Genomic DNA, 15,937 nt, shown 5'->3' with positions numbered 1-15,937 from the left:
TACTTTGCATTTTTCAACATTGAATTTCATCTGTCATTTTGTTGCGCAGTCACTCAGTTTTCTGAGATCTCTTTGTAACTCCTCAGTCATCTTGGACTTAACTATCTTGAATAATTTTGGATAGTCTGAAAATTTTGCCACCTCACTGTTTACTCCTTTTTCCAAATCATTTATTAATATGCTGAACAGCATTGGTCCTGGTACAGATCTCTGGTGGACACCACTAGTTACCTCTCTGCATTCTGAAAAATGACCATTTAGCTAAAAGCAGGTTCTAGAAAAGCATGTGATCTTCAGAAGGGTAAAGGATTCTTTTTTCCCATACTAATTCACCCATCCTTACAAAGAGCTGGGGCTTTGGGATAAGTTTAGAGCTGATCAAAACTCTGTGGCTCATAACCATGTCTAGTTTTAACTCATTAGAAGTGGGGAAGTTTTGATTCTTCAGATTTACTTCTAATTCACACCAATTTATGCTGAAATTTAATTGCATGTTAGCACTGTATCACTATTTTTTATTTAACTTATTTAAAAAAAAAAAGATGATAAAAAACAAAGACAAGCCTACATTAACTTTTTAAAAACACAGCACACCAGATGGGATTTTTTTTTTTAAAAGATGAGTTTTAAAATTGTTTCACCCCATGGAAGACTAAATACTGTTTTATATCTTATCAAATTATACTGGCAGAAATCTGGAGTAACTGCTGATTTCAAGTGGATAACTCTGGCATTAGACTGATGTAACTGTGAGATGAATTTGACCCCAATCTTATGTTTAAGTGAGATAGGAATTACATATGCTTCAGATCTTTTGGGAACAGTTCCTCTAGTAATTGATGCACAGTAGTTATTGAGCTGATTTCTAAAGCCAGAATTGTAATATATTTTCTTTTTTTGCTGCTCTAGATCTTAATGCAAGCTTTAAAAACATTAATTTATGCTTGCAAATTTTAAGTTTCAAGTACAACAAAAAATGTGTAAGAGTTAAGAAAAGCAGCAGAAAACTGAGCAGTGATTAATAAATGGCTCAATTGGCGTTTGGAGGCTTCTTCTTACTAAAATAATTGTTGCCTATGCTAGTGTTTAGCAGTTAAAAGAGACCATGGAAATCAACCGTTTGATTCTCAATTTCATACTGTGCCATACAATCAATTCTTTTTAGTCAGACTGTCTCTAGATTTACTTCTGAGCCATAGTAAAATGAGGAAGCTTTCATTAATCTTTCAGATGCTTCATATTAATGACAAGGCTCTTGCATGAACAATGTAACAGCAATTAAAAAGCCCATTAATCTGCATTACAGCTATTAAAGATGCATGTCATTAAAGGGTATGGAGTTTGATTCATTTTCGCACACACACCCCCCCCCCCCCCCCAAAATGGAGCAATTATGCTCTGGCAATGCACTTTGTCATCAAATTAGGTTGGGGTTTTCCAGCAAATGGCTTTGCAGCATTTAGCTCTTCTCCTATTTTATTATTCATGACTGAAATGTGGAAGTCAAGACCTTTGAAATTACTTTACCTTCTTGTGGAGTGGAGATGTTCAATGCATGTGAGCTCTCAGCACAGCCAGCCAAAGTGCAAGCAGTTAGGGTTACACCATAGTTTGTGAAGGGCTGCAAGCCTGTCAACATGCCTACAACAGAAGAAACTAATGTTACATATGTACAGTATGCTGTCCCATGTATGTCCACATACAGGCACAAGGCAATAATTAAATGTATCCCGCAATACATAAAATGATATCCTTTCAAGAGTACAGGAGGAAAGGACAAAGGATTAAAACTTGCATTTCTAGTTCCCCATAGTGTGGAATAGTTTCTGCTTTTTAAAAATAAATAGTGTTTTAGTCAAACAACACGCTTACATTGTGCAGCCAGAATCTTCCCATTATTCTTTTTAAACTATAAATTATTTCAAGATTTCAGCAGCTTATCTTAAATACATATGACCATTGACTCAGCTTTTCTTCATCCCTTTCCCCACCAAATTATTTTACTGCTAAATTTTGTTTTTCCTAAGGAATTTCTAACCTCTCTCCTAAAACAAAAGAGGTTTCTCTCAGGCATTAACACTGTTCTACAAAGTTTCCCATTTTAATCCAAGGTATCAAGCTCCCGTATTATATGAAACATACCATCTGAGTTCCATTACTTCAGCAGCATTGTATAATCCCCCTGTTAATACACCACCCCATAATGGAACTCAGTTGACACAGTACCCAAGGATTCAACAAGGAAAGATCTGAGTACTTTAACTTTTTCAGGACCTATTAGTTTTAGTGAAGAGAGGTGGCTAGCATCTTCCTATAAATCAGCCATGTGTGATACCAATTTGATTTCATTCCTGGACACAATCCTGAAAAAAATGGTCATTCTAGTACTCAAAAAACAGAGGGATGGTGTATAAGTGTAACAATTCAGTGAGGAGTATTGCTATCGGAAATCACACAATTATATTAAATTGGAAATTATAGCGGTACCACAGTGAAAGTGAACAAATGTTTAATAAATTGGTCAAAGCATTAGCAGGTCCCATTTCAAAGCAGGTGAAATAAAATACTGTGAAATGGAACTTCAAGAAATATTAAAAATAAAAAGGAAAGCAGACTCTTGCCGATTTTCAATGTGGGTCATATTCTGACCTCCACTACGTATATACTGGCTTCCAAGTGTAGAATTTCACTTTATGGGTCATATTGTGCTATTTAGGCACTGGCCTGCATTGGGGTGATACAAAGCTGTTCCACTCCATGAGCGACTTGGGAAAGATCTGGTATTAGGAAACTAGAAAGTTATATTTAATTGGAAAATACAAAGGTAAAGAGCTTGCCCTAAGATCTCTTGAGTGCAATGAGAATGCCAGGACTCTGCCTCCTTCCCCTCCTGTCCCCTTTGGGATAACGTGCATACTTGGAGGTGGAAGTAAGTAGCAGTCCCAACCATTATCAGTCAGTGGAGAAATTTTCCCTCTCTCTTGTGCAGGACAACAAAGTAAATGTCAAAATTGGTGCAGCTTTGCTCTGATGTGCACAGGTGGGACCTCGCTGTGCCTTTGACACCTTACAAGGTGACAATCCAAAGTGAGTCAATGTATTCTCCGAGTATTTGCTAAGAAGCTTGAAGACCCTACAATTTTCCAGACCAGCCTATCATTGAAATGGAGATGCTTGGTCTACTATTCTTGTACTTGACTGAAAAATCCTGGAAGTGTGGTATCTGCAAGATCTTTTAATTTGTCTCTTCAAGGGCCTGATTCTACTCTCCCTTACAACAGGGTTAATCATGGGTGACTCCAGTGGCTTCAATGCAGTTCCACTTAAGAGTAAAAATGGTGAAACATCAATACCATTCCTCTATCATTATACTTCTTAATTCTGGAAAGCTGCACTGCCACCTCTGCATCTAATGTAAATGCTACAGCAGATACACTGAAGGTAAAGTAGCAATACCAACAAACTTTGCCTGTAATCTTTCAGTGATGGAAGATAGCAATTTGAAAGCACCTTGAATAAGCATAGAGTAGGCATTATTGATGTTTTTAAAGTTTTAGCATCCCATGTAATGCATGAGTGCTGGCATCTATATTAAACTACTTGGCACCAGCATCTCCAGGGAATCTCTCTGCTAAGCACTTATGCATTTTGCATTAATTCTTAACATGGACACAGCCCAACTCTCCATACCTAGTTGGTGTGTGGGGGGGGGGCAGGGATTAGAGGGGTGGTAAAGAGGAAAACAAAACCCCACAGTTTGAATTACCTTAAGCCAATAAAATAGGTGCATGAACCAATGCATCTAAATGTGACATTTGCATGTTCTCTGCTGAGCGAATTGTGGCAGGGAATATTTTGTTACACAGCAAGTGCCTTTTTCACATTCATATATTCTGCTGTGGTTTTGTATGCAATTTAGTTTTATTTATACATTTAGCAGCCATAGCTTGTTCACCTTATGAGATAGAGAGTTAATGCTCCTTGCATTTCTTGTTGGGAGACATTCTGTGTGATCTCCAATGGTTTCAGATTCCAACAGCAGCAACAGTTCATCCAGAAAGATGCCCACAGCACTGGAGGAATTTTTATTATTTATTTTGACAAAATGGAAAGATTTTACATGCACTGCATTAGATTTTACATATTGAATCATCTGATAGGGATGTGAAGGACAGAGGGCTTCTAAAAGTAATTCTTTTTGAAAATCTTGTTTGTTTCTTCAGCAAAACTTAGAGAAATTCTATTTTGATATCTTATAATTCACTCCTTTCCTTTCCACATACATGTACAGTATTTTTCCAGCAACAAGGAAGCAGATGTACTGAATAGGTAGGCAATGGAAAGTACAATTTTTATTTACATACTTCAACAAACTACTTTTTTCTCAGCTGCCAAGCAAGCTATTTGGCCAGCATCCGCTGTAATCTGTTCTCCTTCATTATGTTAATCTGTGGGCGGAAAGATTGCTGTCATCTTCAAATCGCTTGTACAGCAATGGTAAACACCTTGGCCTGTCTGTAATTGGACAGGTGTCTGCTTTGGTGTCACTCGGCTTTTAATTCAATTAAAGAACAGGCTGCTCTTCTCTCATTACCCACTCATTCCCTTTGCACTTTTAGTCAGCTATTGAAATTTACACCCAGTGCCTGCCTATCCCAGAGTACAAAGTCAGCAGTCCCATAACAAAGCTCATCGTTGATACACATGAATTTATTTGTACCAGAGCAAAGTAAATTATGTAATGTTGTTATAAAACTGCCCTGAGACCCATCCGAAGATGGTAGATGGGCTTTTAAATAGTTTCTTAATCCTTAATTTGTACACTATCATACCAGTTGCCTCTAAAAGGCAATAATTGACATCCAGGTAGATAGTTCATGTGGCTGCATCAAGACGCGATGCTAACACAATGCAAAATTCTGCCCTCAGATATTCATACATAACTCCCATTAAAGTCTACAGGAGCGGTATGGATAAACCAGTGGGTAGAATGGGATGCTGAGGAAGTGGCACAGTCAAAGCTGCTTGAAATTAGAGAACATCACCTTTGCAATAGAGTCAACCTCTCTACATTTGAGTTACGAGATCCCTAGTCTTGTTCAGCTATTGAAGTGCAGTTGAATTCTTCCAGGTTTTAAATTTACATCACAGAATAAGTTCCAAGCCTTAAAATCCACATGGTGGATTACAGACAGTAAATCAATCCAATGCACCACTCTTTCTGCCCACTAAAAGGAACCTCAGGAAATAAATTAAAGTCCTAACACAGACATTTTGACGCAGTGACCTCATGAAACTGAATAATGTCATTTGTTCAATATGTATGTAAAGTTAACAGTCTAACAGATCTGGAATCCCACACCTAGAACATTAAGACCATTTGGTATGCAGAACTAGTATCTGATTTTCTATACTTCTATAAAAATGATTTTTATAAATTATTTGTAATATTTAAAGCTGGGATTTAGTCACTGTTTATGGAGAAAAACCATGAGGTTTATTCTCACATTATCTGAAATGGGGGAAACAAGCATGGAAATGAACAGCAGAAAAGAGTCCACAATAAATTTATGGTAAAATGGAGGTTGCGTAGGATAACAGCGTCAGTTTTGCATCTAACCCATTGATTGCTGTAAAACATATAGTACCTGAGAAGATTAGATAGCCAGTTTTTCTATTTGTCTCTCTATAAAACACAGGGGGTTTGATTAACTATTAAGAGAACACACTGAATTTCTCCTGAAAGAGTTCAAATGAAATACTCCCAGTCTCGCCACGGTAAATAAGAGATGCAACTCCAGCTTCGACTTGTGCCTGCTGCCAGGAATGAAGAGCAGGATGCAGATTGGCTATGTCTAAAATGGGAAGTACTATCACTTAACGCCTCCCCGCAGGATGCAGTGAAATGGGTGCATAATTCCAAATGGAGGACGCAGGTGCATTGCCACTGAAGCATATGGGTCATTGCCCTGCTCAGCAAAATTAGAAAATAAATTCAGTGTAATTACAACATTTTAATGTTGCCACCTTTTAAATGAAGAGTTTTTGTCAAAGCAGCGTTCCAGACTCTTGCAGTTCATTCCAGAAAGGTGTTTCTCTAAGCAGGCACAGATCTTCAGAGATGGGAATCCACACTTACTTCATGGATATTTATGTATATTTTATTCAGAGTAATGGACTGGTTAAATGACCTGATGGAGGCCTGAGTTTTAAAATTAAATTCAGTAAAGGAGCTTTGCAATATAGTCAGAAAAAAAATCACCAACCCAGGCAACAAAATCTATTTGCCTTTACTGTTATGATAATACAAACACTAATGATACTTTCCCTACCTGCCAAAAATGTATTCATCCTAGACTAGTATGCGAGTAGCATTTTGTAAGGTTGCATTAGCACAATTTTGTCAGACATATTTATGTCATACTCCTTTGACATGTTTTACCTTCACTTTTTGTGCTGCATGAGGTTTTCAAAGCCTACTGAAGGATTTAAGACATATAGCTCCCAATGAAATTAATGGGAGCTGAGTGGGTAATTTCTCCAGTTTACTTTAGAAATCTCAATTGCTTTCTGTGCCACATTTTTACATTGTTTTCCCCTTGCAGTACCAATTTGTGAAGACCCATTTTAAAGCATTTAAATCACTTATAAAAAAAACTGAAACAACACTGATCCTCCCCCAAGTGGTTATGTAACATTTATAAAAGAAAAAGTTATAAAATAATCTTTTTTAAAAAGATTGTATTTATCAAGTGTTCCACTGACTCACTATCGATACAAAGTACAACTTCAAGAGCAAGATCTGCACCAAACCTTCCCATAGCCCACTCAGTAGGGCACTTTCCTTCATCATGGGAGACCTAAGTTCAAATCCCTTCTTCACATCAGGCAGAAAGGGGAATGAACACAGGGTCTTAGATGACTGCCCTAACCACTGGGCTACAGGTTAAAAGAAACCATCACTGCTAAGTCCTCCTTTGGTCATTATGTGAATGGCACTTAAGTCCCAAAAGAAACTGAGCCAAAACTATTCAGTGAATTAATGTCAAATTAATGAATAATTTGGGGTTGACCAAAATTGCATTTGTTGGTGAATAAACTATTTATTCAAAATAAAATTGCACCACCAAGACCAACTCCTCTCCCTGCCCTGCTGTCCTGTGAATCATTTATTTTGCTTTTGATTTAAAAAATGCCTGGAAGAAAATGTTCAAAATGAAATTTTTGTCAATTTTTTTTTTTTGTTTTTTTTGTTTTTTTTTGGGGGGGGGGGGGGCAATTTTTTATTTGAATTAAATCTGAACGCAACATTTTTAGCCTTTTTTTTTTTTTTTTTAAACCAGCGAACTGAAATATCAGATATTCACTCAGCTCTAATTGTTAGGACCATACATGTATCCATAACTGGGGTTTTATCATGATAAAATGGTTAAGGTTAAGATTCTGTCATGGGTATTGTAACTAACTAACTTGTAGTATTATGTGACAATACTGATGGTCAGACAGTGGCCTAATGTTTGTGTGACTGTTTTAGAGCCTATGTCCACACTTGCCGCCAAATTCATCAGCAGTCAATAGGAGATACGGAAGTTATGTACAGTAGTTTGCGTATCTCCCATCGACTTCCTAACTCCTGCTTACCATGGTGTCTTCAGTTTGCTGAGCCGATGGGCAATGCACTCCCATTGATGCAGCGTAACTCCACCTGGCAGAGATGGATTAATAGTGTTGATTTCCGGTTCGATTGAGCGGGTCTCCACTTCCACTCAATCGATCCGGATAAATCAATCTGATAGTGGTGAATTTGACATAGTCAAGACATAGCCAGAGTTGTAACAGACATGGGGACCTGAGAATATGATGGCACTTACTAACAAACAAGAAGTAGGGAAAGCACTTTTTCTGCTTGTCTGACTACATTTCTGATTTACTGATGCTTGAAACATCATTTGCATAAGCAGCAAAGTTCAAATGAACAAAAGACCTGGAACCTGTTCTCTGGGAAACCAACTTCCCTGTGGTGCATTGAAAAGTAATCTACATGGCACAGAACTCTCAAAGATTTACAGGTTCCCTCTGCCTTTTAGAGGTATTGCATTAGACAGAGAAGTGTCTTACCTGATGGTTGGTTTCCAAATACACAGGCTTGCCATTCCAACTATGGGTTTTGCTTTGCTCTGAAGCTTGAGGAGACAGATTAGACCTATTGCTCACAGCAAGAAGACTTAATTTCCCCTTCTGTGAACAGCCTATGGTAGATTCCTTCCAATGCTGAAATGCATTCTAAGGACTTTGATTGACTATATTGAACAATTGGACTAACTTTTTATGGGATATTTATGTACAGAGCATAAAAAACATAAAGGTCTAAAGTAATCACAAAAGCATAATCGAGGGAAGGATGGAATGGCGATCATGGATAGTTGGAGAAGAAAAATCATTAGGCAACAAATGTCTTTCTCCATCACATCCCAGGTCACTATTTCAACACTATGGTTTTGCAGCAGTGAAATCTCAAGGGTGAGCTACCATAACCACAGCTGTTACAAAGCCAAAAAAAAGCAGATTGCATTAAGACTACTAAATGTTCTCTATAAGCTTATTTGATACAGTATTTTTGCCATTTAGTAATTAAAGCTGCTTCTGTTTTTCTTGACAGGCAGTAACAGTAACTGTGGGAGACACTGCTAACTGAAAGGAAATTATTGGGTAAGATATTTTCCATTTTGTAGTCCAGTGTCTCTTATAATTCTGTTACACATTGGACGTAGCAAGCAGTGAACAGGAGTAAGGAGGGATAAGAAAAGGTAAATGGAAAGAGATTGATAGTCCTCCCATTGAAAACTGTCCAAAAAGGCAAGGCCATTACTGAACCATCATCTGGAGTATCTTCCTTATGAGGCTTCTGTGGACGACAAAGTCCACTTTGCAATGTTTGATAAAGTTGTTAACCAACGACCACAATGCAGCTCTGCACATCTCTGCAGTGGAGACACGTGCTTGTTCAGCCCACAAGGTGGCCATGGATCTCATGGAACATGCCCTGATTCCTTCTGGAATAGGAACACCTGACATTTTGTAAGCCTCAACACTGCATAGTCTGACCAATATAGCAAGAGAGCGCCTTGAGACTCTGAGCCCTTGACATTTCAGATGAAAGGAGAAAAACAGGGTACCTGACCTTCTTGTGGACCGTGTGTGTTTAAGGTAGATTTTCAGTGCTCTTGTGAAATTTCAAGTATGCCACAGTTTCTCAAACAGGTGCTGTGGCTTTGGGCAGAATGAAGGAAGGACTCCTGTGAAGTGCAGAAAGGCAAGTTCACGTTGGGGAAAAACAACTCCAGAGTTCTTAGTACCACCTTGTCATCCTGGAACATGCACAGCCCTCCAGCTCTGAAACATGCTGACCAGAAAACTGGTTTTAATGGAGAGAGAAAATGATATAGCAGTCATAATATCTTAAGGGTGAATGATTAGGGCCTACAACACCAGTGGAAGATCTTATTTAGGGAAGATTGGGCTGGGCTGGGCTGAAGACCTTTATCCGCATCTTCTTGGAGAAAGTTCAGGATGGCTGGAATTCCAATTAGCACCATGCTTCTGGCACCAAAGGCTGAATTTGGTCCAGATGAAGGAAAAGGCTTTTATTGTGGAGGTTCACCTGGATGTGAGCAAAATCCTGATCAGTTTGGAAGATAGGCATGTGCTGGTAACACTTGCCTTGAAGACAGCCTTGGAAAGGAATGTCTGGTCTAGGTGGCAACTGTAATGATAATTCCAGTTTCAGCTTTATCAGATCAGAGAATGGAGTTTTCACAATCACCAATTCTTGTTCCCGCTTAATTTTTTGATTACTTGTCCTATGAGAGGGAGAAGGGAAGGAATGCATATAACAGACCTTGTGGCTATCTGTGCAACAGGGCATCTGTTCCCATGGACTTGGGATCTGGTTCTCTTGTGAAGTATTTCAGCTCTGTGATGTTTTTTTGCAACTTACAAACAGATCAATCATGGGAAAATGGAATCGAGATCAGATTGAAAACCTACTGGTTCAAGTACCATTCTGATTTGTTGACTATGTGTCTGCTGATCCAGTCTACTTTCTGATTCAGCTCTCTGTTTATGTGTATCACTTTAGGGAAAGCAGGGTCTTTTCTGCCCATTCCATTATAGTCATCACTTTTGCATGTAGAGCTATGCTCATTTTGCCTCCTTGGTTGTTTATCATAGAATCATAGGGCTCTGAGGGACCGCAAGGGTCATCTGGTCTAACCCCCTGCCAAGATGCAGGATTTGTTGTGTCTAAATCTTCCAAGACACATGGCTATCCAGCCTCCTTTTGAAAGCCTCCAGGGAAGGAGATTCCACAACCTCCCTAGGCAGTCTGTTCCATTGTGCTGCTGTTCTTACAGTTACAGTGCTTTTCCTGAGATTTAATCTAAATCTGCTATGCTATAGTTTGAACTCACTGCCCCTTGTTCTTCCCTCTGTGGCAAGAGAGAACAACTTTTCTCCATCTTTTTATGGCAGCCTTGCAAGTATTTGAAGACCGCTATCACTTCCCCTGCTTAATTTCCTCTTTTCCAAACTAAACATATCCAGTTCCTTCAGCCTTTGCTCATATGGCTTGCATTCCATCCCTTTGCTCATTTTTGTCACTCGCCTCTTGATCCTCTCTCTGAAATCCCAGAAATATGCATTGGCACGAATAGATTGGGATGTGGGGATATGTATCCACCAGGTCCTTTGAGGTTACCAGACCCCCCTTGACACAGGAATGATACTGTAGAAACTAGGGTCTCCATCCAGAAGTTTGTTTTCTTCATCCACTTGCTGAGCCTATTGAAATCTAAAATGGCTCTGACTCCCCCACTCCCCAGATGCATCTGAATAACGAAGAAGGTAAGTTCTCAGGGTTCTACTCTTTCTTCTGAGGGAATTCCTTCTATCACTCCTATGACAGGAGATGGGAGATTTTGTTCCAGATCAATTTTCACTTGGTGAGATAAGTGGAGATGGGGGACTGGACGAAGAAGGGGTGAGGTGGAGCCCATAGCTCGTGGGAGTATTCTTGACTTATTATCTTTCTCACTCATTCGTTTGTGGTCAATATAAACCATTCTTCCAAGAAGTGGGCAATTCTGCCTCCTGGATTCAGTTCTGGGTGGAGGCATATCTGTTTGTTTTCAGGACGGGCTCTTGAGGGCTGCAGGACCACCTTTGGGCTTTTCACTTGAACTCTGGCTCCAGATGCTTTACCTTGGAATATATATTGTTCTTCCTCTAGTACTTCTGTGAGGCAGAGGGACAAAAGGAGTGCCTCGAGGCATGTTTGTACTCTTTCCTGAAAGCACTCATTGGAAAAGGAACAGAGTGCTTAGATTTAGCAGCACTTTCTGCTACAATCTTATTTATTATTTCTCCAAAAAGGAGAGATCCTGCGAACTTGAAGGCACATATGACTTGTCATGCCTGAGTGTCTACCTTCCAGGAAAAGACCATATCTGACTCCTGGCTACTAAGCTGGATGCTTTGGCCCTGGTTGAAAACCTCATTGCATCCCTTGAGGTGTCAGCCACAAATGTTGTTGACCGGTAAATTTTTTTGAAAATGGAGCTGAAGTCAGTGTGAACCCTGTGCTTCAAGGCCCTGAGGTCTTCTGACCAAAACAGGGAACCTCTCACAAAGCATGTAGCTGTGAGAGATGCTCTGAGTGGCAGAGGATGCCTCCAAGTCCCTTCTAAGGGTGACCTTCACTTTCCTATCTGTGGGGTCCTTGAGAAAGAACTCTCTTTCAACTGGCATAACCACATCTCTTACTATGGATGATACTGTGGCATCTCCCTTTGGAATATCAGGAATAAAAATATTTTGGCTCTTACAGCTTTTAAAATCCACTCGTCTGATTTTTCCCGCTTCTCTTTAAAGGAGGAACACAGGGGAACTACATTCTTGGGGGAGGATTTTGAGAGGAGGTATTTATTTGAGGCTTGTCCTCAGGAGCCTGTTCAGCTTGGACCTGAATCATGGACATTACCTTTTTGCACAAGGTCTCAAACTTTGTGGAGGGAAAAGATTTTTGCTGAATTTTCCCAGAGCCCTGCTCACATTCAGAGCCTGAGAATTCTCCTTTCCTTGATAAAGGTGGAGGAGGCTCAATCAAAGGATGAGTGCTTTCTGGATTTTTTGTTGTTGTTCTTTCTCCCCCCCCCCCCATTTTGTTTTTTCAGGATGTTTTACTTTTGGATGCTCTTTGCAGGAGTGGCTTCCCAGGCCTGGCTAGAATGGCATTTCTTGCAGCTTGCTTTACACAATGCACAAAGACCTCTAGAGAGTTCTCTCTCTGAGTTTTCATCATTTTAGTCCCACCCCTCCCACTCCCAGAGAGGAATTAAGTCTCATTACCAGAATTCCTTGAGCTGGATTAGGAGGGTGAAGGAGCTATTTATGAACCTGGCATTTCTCACCAGGCAATCTATGACCCACTTCAGGAGAGGAGACCAGAATTCCAGTGGGGTTCTTGTCTTTGTGATCCTGTTTTTATCCCAGGACTTACCCACATGAAATCTGTTCTGCTCCGTGTTTCCTGGTATAGTTTGTCCATGGTGGAGTCATGGTACTTTGGGTAGGTAGGGAACCCAACATGCCTGTCCAAATCAGAGCCCTGTGCCCTAGCAGAGTTAGGGTTGGCTGGCTGGGAGCGGACTTGCATAATTTGCCTTCTGCTGAGGCTGAGAAAGTTGCCTCGTATAGAGAGCTCTTCTTTGATTTTGCCCAGTGTCTCCAGGTAGCTATGACAACCGTGCTGCTCAGACAGTGGACCAGTGGGAGAAGAGGAGGAGACTTGAAGCAAAACAAAAGGAAACACTGAAACTACCTGAAAATCTGCCAGAACAATAAAGTTGAAAGAAAAGGGATGGGAGCTGCATGAACCTCCAGTTTGCTGCCACAGAGGTAGAAGATCTGGTGGCAAGCAGGAGAAGAGGGAATGGCCAGTACAAGCTGCACTGCAGCTTTGAACTCCTTCTGGTAGCTGCGGAGAGGGGAGAGTAGCAATGTGTAGCAGAATTGTGGGAGATGCTGGACTGCAGAAACATCTTGCAGCTAGATGTAGCAGGGACAATTGACATAACAGATCCATCCACGTGGGGATGTGAAGAGTCAATGGGATCATTCCAGATGGTCCAAACAACAGGGCTTCCAAGGCCAAAAGAGAATAATTAAAATGAATTTTTCTCTCTTATCTTACTTGCCTAGGTATTCTGGACACCAAAGGAGGAAAGGGAGATAAATCCAGCAATCCAACAGACCAGGATTGCAACAGTGGTCCCCACAGCTTTTTCCTCTCACTTGGGTCTTGCTATTCTGTTTGTTTGAGACAGGCCCTGTATTCGTATTTTGAATTTCTGTGGCAGACCATTGAATGCCAGTGGGAGGAGATTCCATTCTGCAGGTCCAGTGCTTGCCTGCTGAGTGCCAACAAGTTTGCCTCTATAAAAAGCTTACTTTTGATGTGTATGGCCTGAACTGATGCAGATTTTATTCTGCCCCTCTTATTAACAACATCATGCTTTTATGTGCTGTTGTAATCACCTTGTGCTCCCATGTTTATTCTCACTGACTATAGCAGTAATGTAATTGACTATCACAGAAATGTATTGATGTATCACATATTATTTCAACAAGGGTTAAGACATCAAGTCAAATATCCCTGTGCTCCAGCAAATTTATATTTTGATTTGTCTCTTCTGGGAACGGTTGACCCTGGACAACATGAAGTGATAGGTAGTTTACCAAATAAAATAAGCTGGCATCCTTGGTTAACCATTTCTTTCTTTGGTTGTCTTACTGCGTGTCCTTATTTCAAGTGGTTTATAGCTTTGAATTCTCCTTTCTGAAATGGAAGAAAAACTGTTTGAGGTTTGGATGATAGAAGATTAGAGTTTAAGTCTTTTTGCTTCTAAAGAGTCAAGAGTGGGGATTTGGGATTTTATTGCAGAGAATATGAATCTGCAGCATCATGCATATCTTGAGACATGGTTTACATTATGTGTTTAGCTTGAAATTTTCTCTCGTTGCGGAAAAGATGCACCAGACTCCTCAGGGGTGTAGACACCTGGACCAGGCTTTAGGGAAAGCATGATGAAGATTGACGATGCCAAAGGCTGGTCCAGATCCCAGGAAGCTTAGGGTGCGGTCTAGATTTTAAATATGTATGGAGATGAGGCAAGCTGTACTGAAGACGGGATCCCAACAGGCACAAAGATAGGACATGAAGGGAATGAGAACAAGGGAGGAAGGGAGACCCAAGAGTCTATCAGAGGTCCAGCACCACTGCATGGCTTCAGAAGTAGAGTCTACCCTATGTTAGACTTATAAAAGAATGACAACAAGCTCACTTTTACTAATTCAAGTATTGTTTGCAATGTGGGATCTCCTACAGTCACTGGTTGAGGCAGAGACTGCAGGTGACTAGGCCAAGCTTGCATCAGTGCTAGAGAAGAAAAAAGGCTGCACTGCTGAAGGTTCTTCATGCAAATCCAGAGGCTGAGAAGCTGGAGGGGTACTTGATTTGGCCTGGGGCTGACTTTAGAGACAGGGCTGGGACCAGAGCTGAAGCTGGAGAAGTGGAACTGGAACTGATTGAAAAAGCTGGTCAGAAAGAGGCAAGCTTAAAACAGGCTATTGGGCCTTCCTGGAGCCTCCCTCTGGGACTGCACTGTTACTGCTCCCCTCTGGAGCTGCTGTGTTACTGGCTGAGGAAAAATTCCCCAGCTGGAGGCTGATAGAACTGCAAACATTCACAGAGCTAAGGGACCTGCTGTACCATCTCTGTAGCAGAAACCAGTGAAGGAGCTATTAATGGGACTGTTTGCAGAGGAAAAGTCTTTGGAGCTGAAGGGACAAAGTTTCTCCTGTAAGCAAGACTGCAAACTGAGCAAGAAAACTGAGAAAAAGTGGCATCTTCTGGCTTTCCTTTTCATTTTGGACGGCTTCCCTGCCATCCTGGGGCCTGGGACAGAAGGAGAGCTGCTGTATGCGGTGGAGCCAAATGCCCACGAAAGGCCTGAAAACCTCCAAGAAAAAAAAAACACCTTAAAAGGAAAGTCTTGAGATAAAGAAATTTTGAGTCATATCTGAAAATGTAAAGGGTTTTCTGTGCTCTGTGACTCAGTTGCTGAAGCTGCCAGGTAACATAAACTGGGAACTTTCACAGAAGAAGAGCCAAAGAGGACTGACATGTCTGATCCTACCTTCTGAAGCAGCTAAGCATGGGAACATGCATTATTGTAATGATAATTTTGTGTACGATGGAGAAACGCTATTTCACCACATTTAGTTCCGTTATTAAGAAAATTAACAATTGGAGGGAGGTAAAGAGGGTATAGTGTGGTTTCCTACCTCAAAGCAAAGGTGTGTTCCTGAATTGCAAAGTTGAGAACTGGATTTCCTCAAAATTCAAGGATATTCAGATCTGTGGGCTTTGATTCAGTTCAGCAGAACCTGCCACTGAGTTATCAGGGTTTAATTTTTTCCTTCAAATATTAGGGGTATTTGGATCTAGCATTTTGGTATGGGCCCAGCTCTACCTATTGGTGGTGCTCCACACTTCCCTGGAGTAGCCTGCGATTAAACTGATACTCAGATGCTTCCTTTTTCCAGCCAAAAGGGCTAGTAGCAGCATGGTGGCTCACTTTTACATTCAATTTTAATAAGGGTAGTATCAGTGGGATTTGAAGGAAGTCATGTCCAGTGTGCATCATCATGAGCAAGTGTGGTGATACCATGGTCTCACACGCTACAGTGATAAGTACAGTTTGAGAACATGAATAAAAATAGGATATGATAGGGAGACTGAAGTGTGAAACCCTTGAAAGGATCCCAGGTTGGCTCTCTGAATATTATGATGGTCCCCAAGCCACAAAATGGCAGGAGG

At 40.6% G+C, this 15,937-nt stretch overlaps 1 protein-coding gene across 1 annotated transcript in view; it reads right to left on the bottom strand.

The window, feature by feature from the left end:
- The window catches only part of USH2A (usherin), a 511,874-nt gene that overhangs the window by 295,018 nt on the left and 200,919 nt on the right, over positions 1-15,937 (bottom strand). The window contains exon 30 of the mRNA XM_067564962.1: positions 1,528-1,641. Coding sequence (XP_067421063.1) covers positions 1,528-1,641 — 114 coding nt within the window. The remainder of the gene's footprint in view (positions 1-1,527; positions 1,642-15,937) is intronic.

The sequence above is a fragment of the Emydura macquarii genome, unplaced genomic scaffold (genome assembly GCF_026122565.2).
Source record: "Emydura macquarii macquarii isolate MOO-44397 ecotype Brisbane River unplaced genomic scaffold, CSIRO-AGI_Emac_v2 contig_2676, whole genome shotgun sequence".
NCBI classification, from domain to species: Eukaryota; Metazoa; Chordata; order Testudines; family Chelidae; genus Emydura; species Emydura macquarii.
This window is presented reverse-complemented; position numbering and strand designations above follow the sequence as displayed.